Source organism: Zingiber officinale, chromosome 9A (assembly GCF_018446385.1).
Source record: "Zingiber officinale cultivar Zhangliang chromosome 9A, Zo_v1.1, whole genome shotgun sequence".
NCBI lineage: Eukaryota > Viridiplantae > Streptophyta > Magnoliopsida > Zingiberales > Zingiberaceae > Zingiber > Zingiber officinale.
In genome coordinates, this window is record NC_056002.1 from 4,622,362 (window position 1) to 4,647,183 (window position 24,822).

Sequence of the window (24,822 nt, forward strand, 5' to 3'; positions counted from 1 at the left end):
CGTGAGTCCAATGATTAGTTCCTTCATTCTCGAGTGAAGATGTGCAACGGTTTCTTTTGCTTCCAATTTTATGTTACTTAGCTGATTCCTTAGCAGATCCCGTCTCGCGAGCTTAGCTTCGGATGCCCCTTCGTGTAGCTTAAGGAACTTCTCCCAAAGCTCCTTTGCTGAGTTGTAGACGCTAATTCGATTGACTTCTTGTGGCGGTAGGACGCTCAGTAGATGAAACTCTGCTTTGCCGTTTGCTACGAAGTCGGTCTGCTCTTTCTTCGTTCACTGGTATTCTTTCTTACTTTCGAGTGCTACAAAATTGAATTTCATTATTAAAAGCAATTCAAAAGTGGTTTTAAAAAATACCTTCATTCACTTTTTCCAGCTCGTGAACTCCCCCTCGAACTTTGGTGGGTAGATGCTTGGTCCGACCATCTCGTGTGCTTCGTTTGACGGTTAATCCTTCTGAAGCGTCCTGACTCTAATACCACTTGTTAGGACCTTGGCGGCCGGCTAGAGGGGGGGGGGGGGGGGAATAGCCCCTGCACAAATCAAGCAAACAAAAAAACCTTTCTCGGATTTACAGCTTTATAAATAAAACACTTGCATATAAGAAATACAAAAAGACAGAGACACATGAGTTTACTTGGTTACAATCGGGGAGGTTGTTAATCCAAGGCAGATGAAGTCGCACTAATTTCTCAATCAGGCGGAAAAACCTCTTTATAGCAATGAAATCTCAAAATAACAAAGCTAAACATAAAGGAAATGTGTACAAGTGTTGCTTAGATCTTTCTTGTTGTTTTTAGCTTTTGGGAGTAGGGTTGTTTATATAGCATTGCTCGGGGTGCCCGGTAGGGTTCCAGGCGCCCGGTAGGGTTCCAGGCGCCTGGAATGGGATAATATTTTATCCTTGACGCAACGGTACGTGCCACGTCGAATTTGGCTAAGTTTTGGGTTTCGGTCACCCGGAAGGGTTCCGAGCGCTCGGAAGGGTTCCGGACGCCCCGGACTGCTCTGGGCGCCTGGAATGGTTCCGGGCACCCTGAAGGTAAAAGTCAACATTTTGTTGACTTTCTCTCTGGGCCTCCAGTTTCGGCTCTGTTTGCTTCGGTCCGGACCTTCCGCTCCGCTCCGCTGGTTTGGGTGATTTCGACGATCCGGAATAAGGCTCACTCGAACCCAACTTCCAGCCTTCTCAAGGAAGCTTCCGCTCCGGCTTCTCGTCTCTCGGAAACGTCACGCACCTCCTTCTCGTCCGCCCGCGTACTCTTCCACAGCGCCTCGTCTCTCAGACGCACCGAGCCTGTCGGCTCTCTCCTGTGCCGTCCTTCTCGCTAGCTGCGTTTTTTACTCGACATCCTGTGTTCCTAAGTTCCTGCACACTTAGACACAGGTTAAACACAACAGGACCTAACTTAACTTGTTTGATCATATCAAAACTAGCTTGGGGTACCAACAATTTACATGTCCTAATATCAACTATGTTGTTGGCTTTGTTAGCCATTTCTAGTCAAACCCATGATTTAGACACTGGAAAGAGGTGAAAAGAATATTCATATATCTTAAAGGGGTAGTAGATTATTGTCTCTATTTTCAAAATTTTGATATGAGTTTGAAAGGCTACATAGATGTAGATTGGGCTGAAAACCTTGATGATAGAAAATCTACATCTAGCTATGCCTTTTTTTTTGAATTGTGGAGTCATCTTGTGGAATAACAAGAAGCAAGCTTATGCAACATTATCAATCATGGAAGCTGAGTATGTGGATTACACAATGGCTGTGCAAGAAGCCATTTGATTAAGAAGATTTTTGAAGCATCTAAAGATTGCTGAATATAGTGAGAGCCCTATTATAATTTTTTTAAGGATCCTAAATGTCACAGCAAAGGTAAGCACATATCTATTAAGTATACTCGTGTAAAAGATATAATTGATAAGAAAAAATAGTTCTTGAATATATTAAGCAACTTGTTGATCCTTTTATTAAGTCATTGACTAAAGAATTATTTCAATGACATGTGAAGTCCAAAGACTTCACAAAATGTGATATATTGTAAAATGTTTAATTGTGGAATGTCATGATTTATTCAAGATATATGTCATTGTTAAATTTGGATAAAGTCTCGGTGAGCATGTTGGCAGGTTAAGATATATATCATCTTTATTTGTTAAGTATAAATGGAGGTAACACCATTACTTATGGGGCAGCTAATGAAGCTGTGCATTTGTAAATTGATAATGATCGGAGTAAATGTACCTACCATGAAGCCAGACTAGGATTCATGAGTTGAATTGAGGATTAAACATTGAGTATGTCTAGATCAAAATCTGTACGATTAAATTTGTGAAAACATACACTTTTAATTAGTAAAAAGAATAACATCGTAGTATATGATTTATACCACATGTACTATGACAATAATAAGGGTAGTAGGAGAATGGATCATTATTTTTCTACTATGTGAGACTCTTGAGATTATAAGATAATCTTGGTTTTACTTTCAATGACTTTTTAGTTATCTGCTTGGAGTTTTAATTATCCTACTTTAGTATGATTGATTTGGTTTATAAAACATGACTAAGAAAGCGACTGATTAAAATAAATAAATTCTAGCTAAAAAAGAAAAGTAACATAGATTTACATTTTTGACATTTATTCATTGGTCAACCAATTATATTTTTTATTTAGTATTAAAAATGTGATTATAAATAATTATAATTATTGGAGATACTGAACTCTTGACATAATAGGAAGGATTAGAGATGTTCATGTTGATGTAAATGATTTAATCTAGGGTAAATGTAAAATATTGATATCTTTAATTTGACAATGTAAAGTGTGATAATTTTTTTATTTTAATCGCTCAGCATGCTTGTTATCACATGAATCATTTTTCTTTAAGTATGAATTGAATGTTCGTATGATCTTTGTGACTTCACTTGGACGAGTGAGAGAGGTTAGTGGGAAGTAACTGCATTTTTATAGTTATGTGACAATCGCAAGATGTGGATAATTGCTGCTGCTGCCCATCTTTATATTTATTCCAAGCAAAGTAGAGAGGGGTTTTAAGATTTTTTTTTTGGAAGAGAGAACATCCAAACAAGAGAAAGGATTTGGCTCGTGGAATACAAGCAGCTATTCAAGGTAATTGTTCAAACATCATTCGGAAGGCAAGGATTGTAAGTGTTTATTTGGTTTTATATATTGCAATTGTTCATGCAATTTTAGCAACAGATTCTCCAATACGATTCTTGGTGTCAACTGAGGCAAATTGGGCTATTGTCTTGGCGATGTAGAAAGACTTGTCGTTCACTAGAGTGCTATATGCATCTTTCTTGGGGCATGGTTGTTGTGCTTCGGTCTTTTTGGATTCTTTCTGTGAATTACTAACATTCCTGATGGTTCTAACGAGAGCAATCATTTTCGCTTTACTTGCTTTATATTTTTCTCTCATTTTTGTGACCTTCAGTACACATCTCGGGTATATCACGAGTAGATGGAGGATGAGTGGTGGGCTTGAGTCTTTCTTGACTGAGCCCAACCTGCACTCTAGTTAGGTCTTGGACTTCTTGTCCTCTTGCTTCCCCAGCTGGACATGATTGACTCACCTCCTATTTTGCAAGGGAACTTAAATGACGCATAGGAAGGTTTTGGTATATTTTGTCTAACCTTGTCTTTTCGCTAGCGTTTTACCTTGAAGGTATCTCTCCAGGAGTCCTTGTCTTTCTTGGGGACTCATCTGAGTTTTACAGGTTCAAAGTTCTTGGTCTAGGTCTAGGTCGTGTTTACTTTTGTTCCTTGTTTGCATCTTGCTTGTCTTGCTATTTGTTCTAAACCTATTCTCTCTGAAGGGTCAGCCTTGTATGCCCTTGGATCAAGCCTTGTATGCAGGAATTGCAGCCCGCTGCATTACTCAAATTTGGATTTCTAGCAAGCCATGGGCATAACTGAAGTTACAGCACAGGATGGAACTATATACTACAGGAGCTAGGCCCATGACAAGACAGCATATATAGGAAAGCAATCAATAGATGGTCTAATGATCTCAGAATGGTTATGAACCACTTACTAATATTACTGTCAGGTGAATGGAAAAAATAACTGGTTAGTAGCTGATGCCCTTTCCCATGAATGTGAGGTGGTAGGAATCATTTTTTTTATTCTGTTGTATGTTTTCAAGAATTAGATGCAGATGGAGTGAAATGGCATTGTGCAAGATTAATTCCAGGGATTAAGAAAAGACCTGTGAGGCAAATCTGGTTTGGTGTGAGGAAGGAATGAGAATAGAAGTGAGATCCTTTCTTGAGACTGTACACAATCCGAGAGTTGATTGGGGATAACCTGTAATAGACTTGGTTAATTTTGGTGTTTGGTATCTTACAAACATGTAACGATCTGTGCATCATTTCTTTCCTGACATAAAATCCCTATTTTCCATTTACGAAATGCTTTCATTTTTTATACGAAATGCTTTCATTGATCTTAGAGAGAGTGATGTGGACAATTATAATATGCTCATAAACAGAGTCTTTGTAATAAAAGTTGATTCGAACTTCTGACCTTTAATAGAAAACTCTTTGAACCTAACTTGCTTATCAATTGTTGCTTCATTGAATATTATTTATCCTCTGCACAGCTGCACTTTCCTTTGAAAATATTGTTACACTGAAGTTTACTGCAAAGGATTTAGACAGTCTGCATTTTATTAGTTCTTGTTGCTTGAAAGGTTGATTCTAGCAAATCTTACTAGAAAAAACATGCTGCCTTATTTGATAGTAAATTTACAGAAATGGAGGCAGGTGCAATCTATCCCCCACAAATTTGTATGATCCTTGCTAGTATTGTCATAAGGATTTGTTATTAGTAAGGTTCTTGAATTCTTAGGAATATACTTTTCCGTTGGTTGTAATTTCCTTAGCGGTTGTATGATTGAAAGTCTTGGAGTATTTGTTTATGTAACATCAAACAAATTCACTGCTATTAGGCATTTTGATTGTATAATCTTTTAAAACATGCTTCAAATATGCATGCATACTGTGGAGATATTCTCTGTACCCTGTAGCTACTACTATTATCTGACAAATCTGATTCAATGATGGCATACACATAATACACATCTTTACTGATCCAGTTGGTAGGTGCAATGGTGATGGCGCACCCGTCAATTCGTCTAAATAGGTAAGATCTCTCTTTTCAGATATTGGGTGCTCTCACATGGTGCTTTCATCTTTTCTAGAAAATCTACTTGCTTGTGATGCCAATAGTACATGCATCTTAAGCTTTATCTGAAGTTTTTGCTGCCAAACTTTTGCTGTTTCACCACTGTGATTTGTTTCCCTAGATGACTATGGTAATCTGATGTTCCTTTTTTGCTTAATACTGTAAATTTTTTTTACTGGATGTTAGTTTGATAATCGTGGATGTTCTTCTTTCTCAATGCTCGTCTGCACTTGAGAAAGCAATGATGAACGGAAAGTGTTAGGCTTCTGAATATGTTACTTATCCATCCAAACTAGGAATAAGTTGCTTATTGCTGTTAGAGTTAAGGCTAGCCTAGAGTTAATCATAAGGTGAAAGCCTGGAAGTCTGGCACAATCTATTGATTCCCAGGAAACAAGTATCCTAAAATTGGTACGCATGTACGAAAAATATGGAACCTAACTGTTCCAATGTCATTTCCTCGCATCCTGCTCATCTGCTGCGCCGTACTCTGCATATATGCGATATGCAACCACGTGCCTGTGACAGTCTTCCAATTACACTTGCATTTCTGCTAACCCCTACGAGCTAATAGATCGTCATGGTCTACTATCATGCAAAATTAGTTCTGTTCTATCTGTTAACTTACTGGTAATTGCAATTAGTTCAGAGAGTCCACTCTCCACACATTATGTCCCATATTGATGCTCCGTACGATCATCATGAACCCAAGTGCTTGACAACATGTACGCGACTGCACGAGCATAATGAGAAGCTGGTCCATTTCATGGGCCACTGTCCAACTATTACTCCAAATAACTGTCCTCCTTTTATTTCTCTATCATCCTCATAAAGCGCTTCCTTTCTCATCGGCCTTGAGACACACATTTTAGTGGTCCTAAGTCAAAAGGAGGCAGGAGATCTGCCCTCGATTTCGAGTCCTTGTCTGTGGTGGAATTGGATCCTTTGCAGATTGCATGTCGGAGGATGGTGTGTTGTGGCTCAAAGTTTGGAAGAATGCTTTATTGATAATGGCAGGGTGCAATTACTTGGTGGCAAAGGCTTAGTAGACATAGTTCTTGTTTTGTTCCCAATAGAGCCGATTCTTAGTGTTAGCAGTTCAAAGTGGGTTTTATTTGGGTGGTCGAGGTGACTTCATCGAGGCTCAGAAAGTTAGAGTGAATCGTTGAGCTTTTCTACAACTAGATAATGGAACCATTCCTTTAGACGAGTGCGTGAATGATGGTGCTTTTGTCCAGTTATATTGCGCAAACGAAGTTGCCACTTCTCCCTCATGCTCCTGTTGTGTACTGCTTGTTTTCAATTTTTTAAGCAATAATGGGAATAAGAATAATGTGCTACCATTCCTATCTTCTGGTGCTTTATCATTTAGGTGAAAGAAGAAGCATCATTCAAGCTGTTCAAGATCCATATGCCCACACCAAGTGGATGATGTGGCTGATCACACACCTTATTTTTTTTTCAAAAAAAAATCCCCCTTAAAATTTGAGTGCCTTTTATTTTGTTGCATATCTTTACTCAAAATTCCTACTAGAAAATGTGTCTTGAATTAAGTTTTGTCCGGCAATCTTTCCACAATTAAGGCCACAGGCAACACAATATTGGCTACTTTCATATAAATATAGGAGAGCTCATGAAATATTGCTAGTATAGGATGAGTGGAGCACGTATTTATAAAGTATAATTGCCATGAACCACAATAATCAAGTCGATGAGAATACCAGAGCAGGTCCCTACGACAACAAAGAAAAGTCCTTTGCGTGAGTTATGGTCTAGTTGAGCCTTGAGCCTTGGGCTTACTCTAAATTAATCTTGATCTATTTAGTGTCTTCAGCCTCGTCCTTGGGTGGTGAGGAACCACGATGCCAGGTTGCGCCAATCTAACTTCGGGACCCATTATATTGCATGGTCCAACCTCACCGAGCCATTGTCTGCCACTTCACTTTCAACAAAACCCTGACGTGAGCACAAAGTTTCTACGCATGCTTTACATATTTTTGATATCTGAAGGACCATTGCTGCTTTGTTTCTTTATACCCACTAGCCGATATAGACTGGAGCCATGCACAAGAATGGAGCGAAGGTATCTGAAGATGGAGTTACGCCCAGCCAATTAAATGGTCGTGATTGGGGCACGGAGGCAATGTTCCATCACTAATGTGGCTCGACACACTTCCTTGTTCTCTCTGGTCTGTGGAGCGAATATTGCGAAGGATTAGGGAATGAAGCGTTTTGGAAATCAATTCCTTTATGGCTTGCTGTCCAATTGTGTCACTTTTAGCACAGAGATAGCATCCATTCATTCGATGTGTTTGCTGCTCAGATGTGACCCCAGGCAACACTATATACACATATATAAATAGTATATCAGAAATGACAGGAACAGAAACAACCAGAATTGGCTTGGATGAAGATAAATAGCAAGAATAATCAGCAACTGGCCAAATGATTTATAAGGAGCTGAGGCTGCGAATATAAGTTAGTGGATGAGTGGAGAGAGGAGGATTTTTTTTTTTTTTTTTGAGGTGACTGGCAAAGATGCTCGGTGGTTAATTATATTCCTTGGCAATGGTTAGCTAGATTAATAGCTACTGGAGATGTAGAATTACAATTAGCACGCCTTTTTTATGACTGACATATCTCCCAAGTAAGATTTTGTTGGGGAGGTGCCTAGTAAATGTAGTCCCCTAGGGGTAATGGAGAATGAGGCATCGAGGACACTGGTTAGCAACTGTTTTTTACTGGAAAATTGGTGGGGGGAGAGAAAATTGGCGTTATAAAGCCGGAAAGCAGAAGGAAGGTGTGTTTGTTTAGTGGGTTGGAGGGCCCAGGCATGGCTTGGCAGCTACAAATAAGCCCCCCTCCTCGCTCGCTTCTCAGCAGCCTTTGCCTCTCCTCCAATCCATCCCAACCTTTCTGATCTCTCTGTCTGCCTCCCGAACCAGAAACCTTGGACTGCTAGTGTTTCATCCTTGTTTGAGGTAATTTCCGTGGCCACGCTGTTGACTGCTAGTGTTGTTGCCTGTGGGACTTCCCCGTCCTTATTGATCTCTGCTTTTGTGCTCCAGTGAAATCGAAATCGAAATTGCACTGAATAATTAAGCAAGCAACTCTGCTTTTGGATTCAAAGATGTCGTTGGCTGTCATGCGAAGATCCCCTGCTAATGCCTCATTCTTGGCTGACCGATGCATCAGCGACGGCGACCGCCCTGATCCTCCGGAGAGCGACGAGGAGCAGGCCGGGCAAATGGACGTGTGGAGCGCCATCCAGTGTCAGAAGGCCGGGGCCGCTCCTTATGTTCATCCTCTGATGCGGAGGTCCTCGAGCTCGTTGAGCCAGAAGAGCCTCGAGATTTGCACAGAGAGTCTCGGTTCGGAGACGGGGTCCGACGACTTCTCCTCCTTCATGGACGACGACGATCTCGACTGCAAGTTTGGAGACGTTGAGAAAGAAGAGGAACTGGAGGATGTCTCCGTGGCTGCCGCCGTAGCGAGGGAGCGTCCCCAAGGGAAGGAATTGACTTCGGTGAACTACCATTGCTCCGTCAGCAGGCGATCGCCGGTGAGGTCGTTCCCTCCGCCGCTCCCGTCCCTCTCTCGGCGTGATGGACGGTGCATCCACATGCGGCCTCATCGCCGCGACGGCCGCCTCGTAGTTGAGGCTGTCTCTGTTCCTTCGCAGAACTACCTTCATGCCCAGCGCGTGGATGGCCGCCTCCTTCTCTCCTTCATCGAGGCCACCTACGGAGACGAGCTTGGTTATGATGAAACCAATGATGCGTCCGAGGCCAGCACCGGTAGCACTCTGCCCCCAAAACAGGAAGATACGACACAATTAGAGGAAGAAGAAGATGTCAACGGTAGCCAAATAACAGAAGAGGGAGAGAGAGAATTAGATGAGGAGAAATACTTCGAAGAAGAAGACGAAGAAGAAGAAGAAGAAGAATTAGAGAAGAATTGCTACGAAGAAGAGGAGGAAGAGGAGGAAGTGGAAGTGGTGGACAGAGGAACCGTGGTGGAAGTGAAGGTGAGCACACAGCCCCAGCAACAGAGCGGCTCCATGAAAATTCACCGCTCCTCTCTCGTCATCAACAAGTTCGTCGGCGGCATGCCGCAGAGTGACTCCAGTATTGATTGCGTTCAAACTAGGGAGGAGGTTGACAAAACGAGCTGCAACGGAAGCAAACACAAGAACACTGTCGCATCGACGCCCTCACCTAGGAGACCATCACTGTCGACCACCTCCGCTGCGGCAGCTGCGGCGGCGGCGGCGGCAGCGTCCACGCTCGGCAGCTACAGCGGGCTATGGTCGTCACCCCTCCGCGAGGACCACGCATCGGCCCCGGACACCAAGCTGCTCTTCACCTCCAAGCGGCGGAACAGCGAAGAGTTGCTGCACGACATGAGGAGGTGTAGCCAGCTCCGTCGCCAATTGTTCATTCGGGAGCCATGGTGCATTGCGACTTCTTCTTGACGAAGCGAACCGAGCCTAGCTCACACGGATCCATCTTATCCTTTCGACTGTTTGACCCAATGCTCCCCTCTACTAGGACTCTATTGCAACTAATACTCAGAAATCTCCACTGTTTGGTTTGCTTCCCCCATTGTAGCTATTCTTCTGTTTTTTTTTTTCAACCGTGTCCTTTTTTTCCACTGAATGATTCGATTTTTATAATATGATGATTGGACTGCTTCGGCATTGTTCCTTCTTTGGTCGTGGAATCTGAGCGGTAGCTTGGAAGGAAATGCAATCATTGAAAGATCTCTCTCAGAGGTAGGCGTGCCGCAATATGGTACGACATTACAGCAGACAGGTCTTTCTTTTTTATGATTTAAATAATCATAAACAAAGACTTACTCGAGCGTTTTTGATATCATTTTTCAACTAAACATTGTTTCCTAATCGATTGAAAATTATTAATACGGATCAATCAATGGCCTTTTCTATTCAGAATCCGCCAGATCGCCACCTGCCATGCATCGCAGGTTGTCCAATGATTGGGATGGTCCCTCCTCCTTCTTACTTAACCTCTCATATGCCACAATGTTTTAGTTTTATTTAACTCGCTGAGGAAAAAAAAATAATATGTATGCTGATACAAGGATTGAGGTGAGCTCTTCAGCGGACAGTAAAGCTCAGTTGACTAGTAGATACGAAGGTCAAAGTTTAAGTCAATTTAAATATCCTAATCCTAGAATGGCTCTTGAAGATCGATTAGAGATATGAGGTAAACCCCAAGGAGAATATGGAGCAGGACCCTAAAGCCGAGCGAATACTGTCCAGATTGAATAGACAAGCGCCCCAAGTCTTTTAATGAGCACACGAGATGGTTCCTGCACAAGTCAAACGGTTTTAATCTAACATTTAAGGGGCCAAACTTCCCAGGTTTTATCAGACATGGCGTGGAATAGATTTCCTAAGCTTGCGAGTGATTAAGACCTTCTTCAAACATTGCTCTAAGTCTTTTAAGAATCCTACCTTCCTACAACGATCTCACGAGCGCTCAACCTCTCAAAGTCGATCAGATATAATAGCACACTCAATCCAATCGGACTTGAACAAGGTTGATTCCACTGAAGGAACATTACTGGGGGGCCTATTAAGGCCTCAAACCCCTTGTAGGTCCATCGAGGTTCAAATTCCTCATTTATGGGCCCACAAGATCTTCTCTTAAGCAACCCGTGTTCACTACTAAAGGATAACAACTGAAGGTCTGTTAATCCATTTGACTCATCAGCTCATTGTCTCATTTAATGCTATGTCAAAGCTTGTCAGAAGATCTTTGAAACATATATCTACCACTCATACTTGAGGAATCCCTACCATCACTATGAGGAGAAGACCATGTACCGTTTAAGCATGGTGGTAAGACAGGTTGCATTGGATGTTACATTGAAATAATGAGACATCTCATTACATGGACCAAGGGTCAAAGTGCTATATAAATGATCCTTTCTTCACACGCAAGTAAGCTCTCCAACATTTTTACTGTTTACCATCATCGTTTTATACTCGGATTTAGCCCCGAAAGGTTGAAACTGACTTGAGCATCTAAGTGACTACACTAGGGACCCGTCCCTGGCTCATCTATTGATGTTTCCTTCTCTCTTGGTCTCTTGTAACATGGTAAGTTAGCTTGAGACTTTAGACTCCTCACTTTGAGGTCCTCCTGCGATTAGTACGTCGTCCACCTCACCAGATGTACATCTTTACCGATTTACAGGAATAAATTTGACATCGTTTGTGAGAACTATACCTTTTTCTGAAACGTGAACATGGAAGATGCTGGAAGACTCACAACTATCACCTTAACACAAAAGGATTTTGATTTACTAGTAGCTATGAAGGCACATGCATTAACACAACAACAACAAGCAACTAGACTTCCTTTGTCAAATGCTGCTGCATTATCCATAATAGGGCACCACACAGAGGACTGAAGGGTACGACTATACCAATCGATCGGCTTTCCCCTTGCTTCGCAACCGTCAACTGGCATTCCCCCTTCTCCATGGCAGCCGACCAGCTTCCCCTCCATCGCACTATTGTAACGACCCGCCTTCTACTAGCTGAGCTGTAAGGCCGATCGTTACATTAATCTGTGCTAAACTATTCCCTGACCATCACTGAATCTAAATGCGGAAGCTGTACTAATTAAAATTTTACTAAACTACTGACATTTCTTGGTTCTATACATGCTAAGGGAGGTAAACTAACTACTCATAACTTGTTTTACCTTCCCCATGGCCAAGGAACTGAACTTAGACACTCCCCCACTGATACCAGGCCTCCCAATCGATCCACGGATCGATTGGAATAGTCGGATCGATCCAGTGATCGATCCAGCCGGCTACTGTATGCGGAACATAGGTTGGATCGATCCAGTGATCGATCCAGCACGCTACTGTGCTCGGGCAATATTCTGGATCGATCGGCTGATCGATCCAGACTAATCAATCGATCCAGTGATCGATCCCAGAGCCTTCTGTTCGCGACGGAATTGGCTGGATCGATCGACCGATCGATCTAGAAGCCTACTGTTCGCGAAACCAGGTGCCCAGTCGATCCTTCGATCGATTGGAAACTCTCGAATCGATCAGCTAATCGATTCGAGTTTCTGATTCCGTGCCAAAGGTCTGATTTCAACACTGTTTCGTGCCTCCATCACATTACAAGTACTAAAATGACTAGGAAACACTCCAACGACAACAACTAACATTCTAACAACATAAAAGAGGTGTTCTAAGCATAATAAGTTGCATAGTTAACTAATTCATAGCGATTAACCTACTAAAGTGCAAGATGACAAAAACACTGAAAAGTTCTAATGTTTGAAACAAAGCTTGCTAAGGTTCCCTAAGATCTCTACTCCAAGTTCCTGCCCACACACATCTTCGTAGCATTACCCTCCAGCCTCCCCTAATCCATCCTTCCTTTACCTTTATCTGCAGTATAAGGAAAAAGTATCTGTAAGCTTAAAGCTTAGTAAGAAACCATCTACCTCACTAAAACATGCCTACGATGCAAATATGTTTTGAAATCATGCTGTTTAAAAGGTTATGCTAAGTATACTGAATAAACTAAACATGGCATGACATATAAGCATATGAATCAATACAGATCACTGAACTGAACATATAATGGCTAAACTGTAGCTAAACTGATACTGAATTCCAACTCAACTAACATAACTAATTTGAGCTTTGAAAACTAATTCATAATAAGTGAAAATACATAATCATGCTGTTTGGGCCCGGCAACTGTACTTGCTGTGCGCGCATCCCTAACTAGACCCGGGTTTTGCAAGTCCCGAATTTAGTAGGGTTAACTAGGTTATCTAAACCTAGGGACGACTGTGGGAGTCCAACCCAATGGATATCTGATCCAGTACAGTGCCACTGAAAATAAAATACTGAATATAGCTAACTGTTTTAACTTGCTGTTTCTAGGTTATCTGAACCTAGAGCTAGGTTGTCTGAACCTAGAGGCGATTATGGGAGCCCACCCATTGGACCGTAGTCCCATATAAACTATAATAAACTAATTTACTGATTTAAATGCTCCTAATGCATTTAACTGAGCTATTTAAAATGCCTAATTTGTATTTTAACTTAACTAGCTATTTTATCGAACACCTAGTGTGCCCCAACTCTTCCCTCTATCAGGGAGACCACTTCTAGGCACCCGACAACGTCTAGGAGCCCCCCATTGAAGAGGGAATACGTGTCCGGCCCATCTAGAAGTACTCACTAAATCCCTAAATCTGCGAGGAGGGTCAAATTCACCCTATGCGTCGATAAAAACAGCATATAGCTAAACTAGTGCATATAAAACCAAACGGAGCTACTTATACTGCAGGTGAGGGGTTTCTTACCTTGTGTGTTAGATTTCTTACAAATCTAATCGCTAGAAATTTCGGTGGAGACGACTTCTCGACGATTCGCTCGCGTCCACGTGCTCTACTCGCGGAGGGGAGCGTCCTCGTGTCCGAGATGTCACCGGGAGGCACTCCTATGGCCCTAGGGATGAAACCCTAGGGTTGCTTGGGTGTTGGCGCCGAGAGAGGGAGGAGAGGGAGAGGTGGCGTCAGTGAGATTAGGGTGAAGGAGAAGTTGCCGAACCAACACAAAATAAACCAAACCAACTTATGTTTTCCTATTTATACTAAATAATTAATTCGGCCAAACCAATTATAAATATAATTGATTCCCTTTCCTTTCAGCACGACCATGCTGGGTTCAACTGGTTACTAGAATTATCCGTAAACCATAGGTCTCGGGTTCAATTCCCGCTTAGGCCGTTTTCGATTTCTAATAATTTTTGCTACTTCCGCTACTCGGAAAATTTCGGAAAAATATCTAATAATTCCAGAAAAATCATAGAATATTTCTAAAATAGGTTAAGAATTTTTCGTGCGTTACAATCCCCCATACCTTATAAAAAGTTCGTCCTCGAACTTTTTATAATTCTGGGTACTTCTGTCTCATGCTGGCTTCTGTCTTCCAAGTTGCCTCTTCTGCTGTGTGACTGTGCCAAATGACTTTGACTAATGGTACTTCCTTGTTCCGTAATTTCTTAACTGCCCGGTCTATTATCTGAATAGGCCGACTATCATAGCTGAGGTCTTCGCGGATCTGTACCGACTGGGGCTCAATCACCTGGGTGGCATCTGGGGTATGCTTCTTCAGCATGGAGACATGAAATACGTTGTGGACAGCTGACATTTCCTGGGGTAGCTCTAGCTCATATGCTATCTTGCCCACTCTTCTGCTGATAAGGTATGGTCCCACATATCTGGGACTAAGTTTGCCCTTCTTCCCAAAACGCATTACTCCATTCATGGGAGCTACTCTGAGGAACACTGAATCCCCAACTGAAAACTCTAAGGGTCTGCGCCGTGTATCAGCATAACTCTTCTGGCGGCTCTGAGCTGTCTCTATCCTCTGGCGGATCTGCTGTATAGCTGCTGTGGCATCTGCTACTAGATCTGTCTGAAGCTCTAGTTCTTTCTGTTCACCACTCTCATACCAGCAGATCGGAGATCTACACCTCCGCCCATAGAGAGCCTCATAAGGTGCTATGCCGATAGTGGCCTGATAGCTGTTGTTGTATGCAAATTCTGCTAAGCTCAGATATTTGCACCAACTTCCCTTGAAGTCTAGGGCACACGCTCGGAGCATATCTTCGAGTACCTGATTTACTCGCTCTGTCTGACCATCTGTCTGCGGATGGAATGCTGTGCTGAACTTTAACTTAGTGCCCAACGCTGACTGTACACACTCCCAGAAGTGTGATGTGAATCTGCTGTCCCTGTCTGAAATGATGGTTCGTGGGACTCCATGTAGTCTGACGATCTCCTGGAGATACAACTGAGCTAGCTTCTCCATGGAGTAGGATATCTTGATAGCTAAGAAGTGGGCTGATTTAGTCAACCTGTCGACTATTACCCAGATGGCGTCAAAACCATTCGTGGTTTTGGGCAGTCCCACTATGAAATCCATAGAGATATCCTCCCACTTCCATTCTGGAATCTGTATAGGCTGCAGAACTCCTCCTGGTCGCTGATGTTCTGCCTTGACCCTCTGACAGGTGAGGCAGATGCTAACATATCTGGCGATGTCTCGCTTCATCCCGGGCCACCAAAAACGTTTCTTCAGGTCTTGATACATTTTGGTGGAACCTGGATGCATCGCATAGGGAGTCCTGTGAGCCTCATCTAAAATCTGTCTCCGTAGTTCCTCCTGATCTGGAACACAGAGTCTGTCACCAAAATACAACACCCCGCTATCGGACACTCTGAATTCTCTACTTTCTGATTCTGCTAGCCCTTGCTTGATTTTCTGAATTTCAGGGTCCTGCTCCTGAGCTGACTGAATATCACCAAGCAAGGTAGACTCTAAGGTCATAGTAGAGAGCTGTCCAACGATGAGTTCAAGACCGAAATCTACGATCTCCTTCTGCAGGGGCGGTGACATGGCTGTAAGAGATAATAAGGTAGCACTGGATTTTCTGCTAAGTGCGTCAGCTACCTTATTGGCTTTCCCTGGATGGTATAGGATGTCTATATCGTAGTCTTTGACCAGCTCAAGCCATCTGCGGTGTCGCATGTTCAGATCCTTCTGAGTGAAGAAGTACTTCAGACTCTGATGATCTGTATACACTCTGCACTGAGCTCCATATAAGTAATGTCTCCAAATTTTGAGAGCGAACACTACTGCTGCAAGCTCAAGGTCATGAGTAGGATAATTCTTCTCATAATCCTTGAGTTGTCTGGAGGCATAGGCGATCACCTTGCCATTTTGCATCAGTACTGCTCCTAGTCCTAACTTAGAGGCATCACTATAGATGTTAAAGCTGCTGGTGTTGTCTGGCAGAGCCAAAATGGGAGCACTGGTCAATCGCCTTTTTAGCTCGCTGAAGCTGTCCTCACAGTCCTCTGTCCACTGAAATTTCCTGTTCTTTCTGGTAAGAGCTGTCAGTGGGGAGGCTATTCTGGAGAAGTCCTCTACAAACTTTCTGTAATATCCTGCTAATCCCAGAAAGCTCCTGATTTTGCTAGCGTTCTTAGGTCTCTTCCAGTTACTCACTGCTTCTATCTTGCTGGGATGTACCATAATACCATCCTTTGAGATGATGTGACCCAGGAAGGACACCTGATCTAGCCAAAATTCACATTTCATGAACTTGGCGTATAGCTGGTTCTGCTGAAGGGTCTGCAATACTAGTTTCAGGTGCTCTGAGTGTTCTTCCTGAGTTCCTGAATAGATAAGAATGTCATTGATAAACACAATAACAAACTTATCTAAATACTCCCTGAATACTCTGTTCATGAGATCCATGAATGTAGCTGGAGCATTGGTCACGCCAAAGGGCATGACTACGAACTCGTAGTGTCCGTATCTGGTTCTAAATGCTGTCTTGGGTATATCCCCTTCTTTAACCTTCACCTGATGATAACCTGATCTGAGGTCTATCTTAGAGAACACTGCTGCTCCCTTCAGCTGGTCGAACAGGTCATCGATTCTGGGAAGGGGATACCTGTTCTTGATCGTGACTTGGTTCAGTGATCTGTAGTTTATGCACAGTCGCATGCTTCCATCCTTCTTCTTCACGAACAATACAGGCGCTCCCCATGGTGAGTGACTCGGGCGTATGAAACCCTTGTCAAGCAGCTCCTGTAGTTGCTCCTGAAGTTCCTTCAGTTCTGCTGGAGCCATGCGATAAGGCGCTTTGGAGATAGGATTCGTACTTGGAATGAGCTCTATCTCAAAGTCAATCTCCCTGTCTGGTGCTAAGCCTGGTAACTCTTCAGGGAAGACTGCTGGGTAGTCACATACGACTCGAACCTCTGCTAGCTGTTGGTTCTTGTCCTGGCTGGCGTTGACTACGTGTGCTAGGAATCCTGTACATCCTGAATCCAGTAGCTTCTGTGCTTTCATAGCTGAGAGAAACTTCTTGGCCTTTCTCTTTGGTTCCCCGCTGTATTCAAATTGCACTGCCGCTTCAGGTTGGAAGATGACTTTCTGTTTACGGCACTCTATGGTAGCACCGTATCTGATCAGAAAGTCCATTCCAAAGATAACGTCATAGTCGGTCATCTCTAGCACTATCAGATCACAAAAGAGCTCTCTGTCTGCTATAATGACCGGCACTGCTCTGAGCCAGTGCGTGGATGCCATGATCTCTCCTGAAGGTAATGCCGTCAAAAACTGACCACTGAGTACCTCTGAGGGTATTTCTAATTTTTCGGAGAACATCCTGGCTATATATGAATGGGTTGCCCCAGTATCAAATAGAACAGTAGCACTATACTGTAAAATGCTAATCTGACCTGTGACAACTGTCGAGGCATTGGCTACGTCCTCTCTGGTGAGTGAGTAGATCCTTGCATTCGCCATAGATGGAGGGGCTTCTAATCTGCCCTGGCTGATAACTGGACCTTCTAGAGCGGCCTGCATCTGATATAACTGAGCTAGCTGGCCCGCATACTGAATCTGCTGTGGCTGAGGAAGACCGGTCTTGTTCGGGCACTGCTTGGCCATGTGCCCTTCTTGTCCACATTCAAAGCATCCTCGTGTGCCCTTGCGACAAACCCCTGGGTGGAATTTCCCACAAGTAGCACACTTTGGATAGCTGGGTCGCTTGCTAGATGGTCCTCCTTTTGGGTCACTCCCTGATTTGCACTTGCTGTTGGAGTTCCCTTTCCAGCTAGAGCTGTGGCCTTGCTGTTTTTGAGTGTGAGAGTTTCCTTAGCCTTTAGACTCTGAGGAGACTTGCTTCTGCTGCTTTATGCTGTTCCGGTAATGCTCTGTGGTCAAGGCACTGCTCACTAACTCCTCTGTGGTTTGTGGCCTATGTATGCCACCAGCCACGTTCACTGCTATCTCTGGCCTCAGCATCTTGAGCATCAACCGGATTCGTTCATTCTCTGTGCTGACTAGCTCTGGGCATAGACGAGCCAACCTGTTGAATTTGTTCACGGCTTCCTCAACTGAAAGGTTGCCCTGACGAAACTCAGTGAACTCATCATAGTGGCGGTTTGTAACCCGTATGTGAAAGAACTCCTCGAAGAACTCCTTCTCGAAGTCAGCCCATGATATCTGGTTCACTGGGCGCTTCGTTCTGATTCTTTCCCACCACATGCGTGCGTCTCCTGTCAGGCAGAAGGAGGCACACTTCACCTTCTCGTGTTCTGGCCAGTCCAGAAGCTCCATCGTGCTCTCCAGTGTTTTGAACCAGGCTTGTGCATCCCATGGTTCACTAGTGCCTGAGAAGTTCTCTGGCTTGACCCGCTGCCACTGGATCAGATAGGCTTCCTTTCTTGGCTCAGCTGCTGGGGCTGCTGGTGCTGGTGCTGGTGCTGGTGCTGTAGGCTGAGCTGGTGGAACCTCTAAGACTACTGGAGTCGTCAAATTCGGTTCCGGGGTGACTGTGGGGGTACTCTGCTGATTAGCCTTTAAGGTGGCTATTTCCTGTCGCTAGCAGCTGCTGTAACTGAGCCACTAATGCTGTAAGGTCTGGAGGAGGCACTGAACTGCCTGCCTCTTGCTGGGGCTCAGTAGCTAGTGCCCTTCTAGCTGGGCGTCCTCGTGCCATTTCTAAAGACACAGAGAACATAACATAACTAATGTAATTACAGTTATATAACTACTGATATCATGTTTAAAAACTATCACATACTAACAAGCAGTAGGCATATAAACATGAACTGTAATAACAGGGAAAACAGAAAGCATAAATAAAGTAGAGGTATTCTTACTTGGAAGCTGTAGGTTCAATGCTGATGTGTGTGTAGAAAATATGGAACACCGCTCTGATACCACTCTGTAACGACCCGCCTTCTACTAGCTGAGCTGTAAGGCTGATCGTTACATTAATCTGTGCTAAACTATTCCCTGACCATCACTAAATCTAAATGCGGAAGCTGTACTAATTAAAATTTTACTAAACTACTGACATTTCTTGGTTCTATACATGCTAAGGGAGGTAAACTAACTACTCATAACTTGTTTTACCTTCCCCATGGCCAAGGAACTGAACTTAGACACTCCCCCACTGATACCAGGCCTCCCAATCGATCCACGGATCGATTGGAATAGTCGGATCGATCCAGTGATCGATCCAGCCGGCTACTGTATGCGGAACATAGGTTGGATCGATCCAGTGATCGATCCAGCACGCTACTGTGCTCGGGCAATATTCTGGATCGATCGGCTGATCGATCCAGACTGATCAATCGATCCAGTGATCGATCCCAGAGCCTTCTGTTCGCGACGGAATTGGCTGGATCGATCGACCGATCGATCCAGAAGCCTACTGTTCGCGAAACCAGGTGCCCAGTCGATCCTTCGATCGATTGGAAACTCTTGAATCGATCAGCTGATCGATTCGAGTTTCTGATTCCGTGCCAAAGGTCTGATTTCAGCACTGTTTCGTGCCTCCATCACATTACAAGTACTAAAATGACCAGGAAACACTCCAACGACAACAACTAACATTCTAACAACATAAAAGAGGTGTTCTAAGCATAATAAGGTGCATAGTTAACTAATTCATAGCGATTAACCTACTAAAGTGCAAGATGACAAAAACACTGAAAAGTTCTAATGTTTGAAACAAAGCTTGCTAAGGTTCCCTAAGATCTCTACTCCAAGTTCCTGCCCACACACATCTTCGTAGCATTACCCTCTAGCCTCCCCTAATCCATCCTTCCTTTACCTTTATCTGCAGTATAAGGAAAAAGTATCTGTAAGCTTAAAGCTTAGTAAGAAACCATCTACCTCACTAAAACATGCCTACGATGCAAATATGTTTTGAAATCATGCTGTTTAAAAGGTTATGCTAAGTATACTGAATAAACTAAACATGACATGACATATAAGCGTATGAATCAATAAAGATCACTGAATTGAACATATAATGGCTAAACTGTAGCTAAACTGATACTGAATTCCAACTCAACTAACATAACTAATTTGAGCTTTGAAAACTAATTCATAATAAGTGAAAATACATAATCATGCTGTTTGGGTCTGGCAACTGTACTTGCTGTGCGCGCATCCCTAACTAGACCCGGGTTTGCAAGTCCCGAATTTAGTAGGGTTAACTAGGTTATCTAAACCTAGGGACGACTGTGGGAGTCCAACCCAATGGATATATGATCCAGTACAGTGTCACTGAAAATAAAATACTGAATATAACTAACTGTTTTAACTTGCTGTTTCTAGGTTATCTGAACCTAGAGCTAGGTTGTCTGAACCTAGAGGCGACTATGAGAGCCCACCCATTGGACCGTAGTCCCATATAAACTATAATAAACTAATTTACTGATTTAAATGCTCCTAATGTATTTAACTGAGCTATTTAAAATGCCTAATTTGCATTTTAACTTAACTAGCTATTTTATCGAACACCTAGTGTGCCCCAACTCTCCCCTCTATCAGGGAGACCACTTCTAGGCACCCGACAACGTCTAGGAGCCCCCACTGAAGAGGGAATACGTGTCCGACCCATCTAGAAGTACTCACTAAATCCCTAAATCTACGAGGAGGGTCAAATTCACCCTATGCGTCGATAAAAACAGCATATAGCTAAACTAGTGCATATAAAACCAAACGGAGCTACTTATACTGCAGGTGAGGGGTTTCTTACCTTGTGTGTTAGATTTCTTACAAATCTAATCGCTAGAAATTCCGGTGGAGACGACTTCTCGACGATTCGCTCGCGTCCACGTGCTCTACTCGCGGAGGGGAGCGTCCTCGTGTCCGAGATGTCACCGGGAGGCACTCCTATGGCCCTAGGGATGAAACCCTAGGGTTGCTTGGGTGTTGGGTCCGAGAGAGGGAGGAGAGGGAGAGGTGGCGTCGGTGAGATTAGGGTGAAGGAGAAGTTGCCGAACCAACACAAAATAAACCAAACCAACTTATGTTTTCCTATTTATACTAAATAATTAATTCGGCCAAACCAATTATAAATATAATTGATTCTCTTTCCTTTCAGCATGGCCCTGCTGGGTTCAACTGGTTACTAGAATTATCCGTAAACCATAGGTCTCGGGTTCAATTCCCGCTTAGGCCGTTTTCGATTTCTAATAATTTTTGCTACTTCCGCTACTCGAAAAATTCCGGAAAAATATCTAATAATTCCAGAAAAATTATAGAATATTTCTAAAATAGGTTGAGAATTTTTCGGGCGTTACAACTATCCCCAATTGCATATCATCAGATCTTGTTTCGAACACTGTTTGAAGAGCATGTGCATCTCGAATGACCCTAGGGATCTTCCTCTGGCGATGCTCCCACTCAGGACCCTAAAAAAGGAAATACCCCAATCGCTATGGATTCCTTTAAATAGCTAGGTACTCTGTTCTCTGTATAAATTTTGGAGGACAAATTGCCTCGCCAATTGCGACCGCTCATCATAGGAGAGTACAGAGGAGCAACTAAACCAGAAGACCATTTGCTAAAGTTTGAAAATGCTTCTATGTTGCACCAATACATTTGTTAGGACCAAAAGTAGCTAGAGGGGGGGGGGGGTGAATAGCTCGTCGCGTTCGCTCGGTGCTCGGCGTTGCTTGTTCCTTCAAAGATGTGCAGCGGAAATACAAAGAAACAATCACACAACGCTAACACGGTTGGTTTACTTGGTATCCACCTCACAAGAGGTGACTAATCCAAGGATCCACACCAACACACACACCCTCCACTAAATAAAACTCTCCTTTATGGTAACTACCAAGGGCGGAGAAGCCCTACAAGACTCAATACAAGAAGAGAGGGAAAGGATACAAGAAATACAAGCTTACAAGCTTACAATGAGTATAAACCCTAACCCTAGCTTCTCTTCTTGGCTTTGATCCGCCTCTTTGTTGGTGCAATATCCCTCAGGTCAAGGTTGACCTGGGTAACCAAGCTGAGTCTTGGTTTGGGTTTAGATGTTTGACAATAGGATATTGATTGAAGAAGAGTCAAGTAGGTCAAGGTTGACTGGATACTTGACTGAGAAGTCCTAACTGGAATGTTAGGCAAAATGAAAGACCTAGTGAGTGAAGCTAGGCAGTATGAAAGTCCAGGTGAGTGAAGCCAGGCAGAAGAAAAGTCCTGGTGAGTGAAGCCAGGCAGAAGGAAGTCCTAGTGAGTGAAGCTAGGCAGATGGAAATCCTGGTGAGTGAAGCCAGGTGAAAGTCCTAGTGAGTGAAGCTAGGCAGATGGAAATCCTGGTGAGTGAAGCCAGGTGAAAGTCCTAGTGAGTGAAGCTAGGCAGATGGAAAACCCTAGTGAGTGAAGCTAGGTGAAAGTCCTGGTGAGTGAAGCCAGGCAAGGGAAAATCCAGATGGATCAAGGATGATCGGACATCTGGTGCTGAGAAGTCCAAGTAGGTCAAAGGATTGACTGGATACTTGGCATGAAAGAAAAGTCCAAGTAGGTCAAAGGGATTGACCGGATACTTGGCACAGAGAAAAGTCCAAGTGGGTCAAAGGGATTGACACTTGGTAAGGAAGTCCTAGCAGGTCAAGGGAGTGACTAGATGCTAGGCATGACATACCAACAGGTCAAGGTTGACCGGATGTTGGTTTGGGAGGTTTGGGATTTGGTTTTGGACAAAAATCAAGTGCTGGATCGATCAGTGAATCGATCCAGGCTCTGGATCGATCAGTGGATCGATCCAGACCTGTCCCAGCGAACAGAGAGCCTTTGGATCGATCCGTGGATCGATCCAGAGGTCCCAATCGATCAGTGGATCGATTGGGACGCGGCTGCTTCGCGCGATAAGCGCTGGATCGATCCGTGGATCGATCCAGGCGTTTTCCCAGAGCACAGAGGCGCTCTGGATCGATCCGTGGATCGATCCAAAGCCTCCCCGATCGATTGGGATCATTCGAATCGATCGGGATCCGACCGTTGGCGTCGTTTATAGCTGCAGGCGTGTGATGGCTGCGAAAAAAAAAACTCTTCTCCGTTTCATCTCAGATTACTCGCCAGCTCCTCCACAGCGCTCTCAAAGATCAGATCGCCAGTTCTTGAAGGATCTTGGAAGCTTTCCAAGTCAAGAGGCGGATCAAAGGCAAGAAGAGAAGCTAGGGTTAGGGTTTTCTGTACTCATTGTAAGCTTTGCGCTTGTATTTTGTTTCCCTTTCCTTTCTTCTTGTACTGAGAGTCTTGTAGGGCTTCTCCGCCCTCGGTAGTTACCGAAAAGGAGTGTTTTCTTAGTGGAGGGTGCGTGCGTGGTGTGGATCCTTGGACTAGTCACCTCTTGTGAGGTGGATACCAAGTAAACCAACCGTGTTAGCGTTGTTGTATTTGTTTCTGTATTTTCCGCTGCATATTCTTGAAGAAACGAGCAACGCCGAGCAACGAGCGAACGCGACGAGCTATTCACCCCCCCTCTAGCTACTTTTGGTCCTAACAAGTGGTATCAGAGCAAGGCCGCTCTTCACCGGAATCATCGCTGGAAGGGTCAAGCATAACAAGAAAAGCTAGAGGGGTGAAGAAGTTGGAGCAAATTCTTCAAGTTCAAGATTTTATCAAGCTCAACTTCAAGATGCAATTCCAAGATGGACTTGGATTTGACACAAGGGTGGCTCCACCATATTCATCTACAAGCTTCGATTCTTGGAAATCAAGAATCGAAAATTTTCTTATGATGGAGATAGAGCAATGGTTTGCTCTCATGGAAGGTTTTGAAGCTCCCACAAATTCCAAGGGCAAAGTACTCAAAAGGAGCAAGTGGAGCCAAGAGCAAGTCCAAAGGTGCGAGGCCAATGACAAAGTGACCAAGCTTTTGGTCAATTTATTGCCAAGCACCATCATTTGTAAAATTGGAGAATTTGAAGATGCAAAGGAACTATGGAGCAAATTGGCCAAGCTTCATGAAGAGATCCCCTCCACTGTACAAGAGCAAGAAGTATCCAGAGAGGGTGACTCTTTGGAGCAAGACCAAGAGAAGGGCTCCGAGGTTGAGAGATGCTCAACCTCCGAAGAAGAAGATCAACAAGAAGCTTCATCCTCAAGGGAATGCAACGAAGGGAACAAGGAGGGAGCATACTCCTTGTTTCATATTCAAGATGATGAAGCCTCCACCTCTAGGATTGAGGGGGAGCAATCCTTGGTGACGCCGGATCAAGAAGAAGGAGAAGCTTCTACATCCGGGTCAAGTGAAGAAGAAGAAGATGGTGCCACCTCCGAAATTCAAGAAATATCAAATGGAGGAGCAAGTGCCATCCCTATACAAGAAGGTATAAATGTTTCAATCAAAAATAAAAAACATATAATATGTTTTGAGTGTAGGGAACATGGGTACTATAAGAGCAAGTGTCCCAACTTGGCCAAGAAGAAGGGCCAAGTGGCACAAAAGGGCAAGGAGAAGCTCAAGGAGACCACCCCCGGGACAAAGAAGAGCAAGGAGCACATTGTGTGCTTCTTGTGTCAACAAAAAGGGCATTACCGAAGTCAATGCCCCAAGGGGAAGAAGATGGTCAAGGCTCAAGGAGGCACAAGTCAAGGGGGAGCCTCTAAGGTAAAAAGGAAGGTAACTTTCATTGAGTCTATTCCCTTACAAAATGGTAAAAAGCATGCTAGGTCATATTTTTATCATTTTAATGCAATT

The 24,822-nt window shown here is 43.7% G+C and overlaps 1 protein-coding gene across 1 annotated transcript; it reads left to right on the forward strand.

Annotated features, from left to right (window-relative positions):
• Positions 1 to 8,037: 8,037 nt before the first annotated feature.
• On the forward strand, positions 8,038 to 9,927 carry LOC122020732 (protein FAF-like, chloroplastic). The gene is made up of 2 exons (XM_042578751.1): positions 8,038 to 8,197; positions 8,285 to 9,927. Exon 2 carries the CDS (start codon positions 8,347 to 8,349, stop codon positions 9,688 to 9,690), a length of 1,344 nt encoding a protein of 447 aa, XP_042434685.1. The 5' UTR covers positions 8,038 to 8,197; positions 8,285 to 8,346; the 3' UTR covers positions 9,691 to 9,927.
• The last annotated feature ends 14,895 nt before the right edge of the window (positions 9,928 to 24,822 follow it).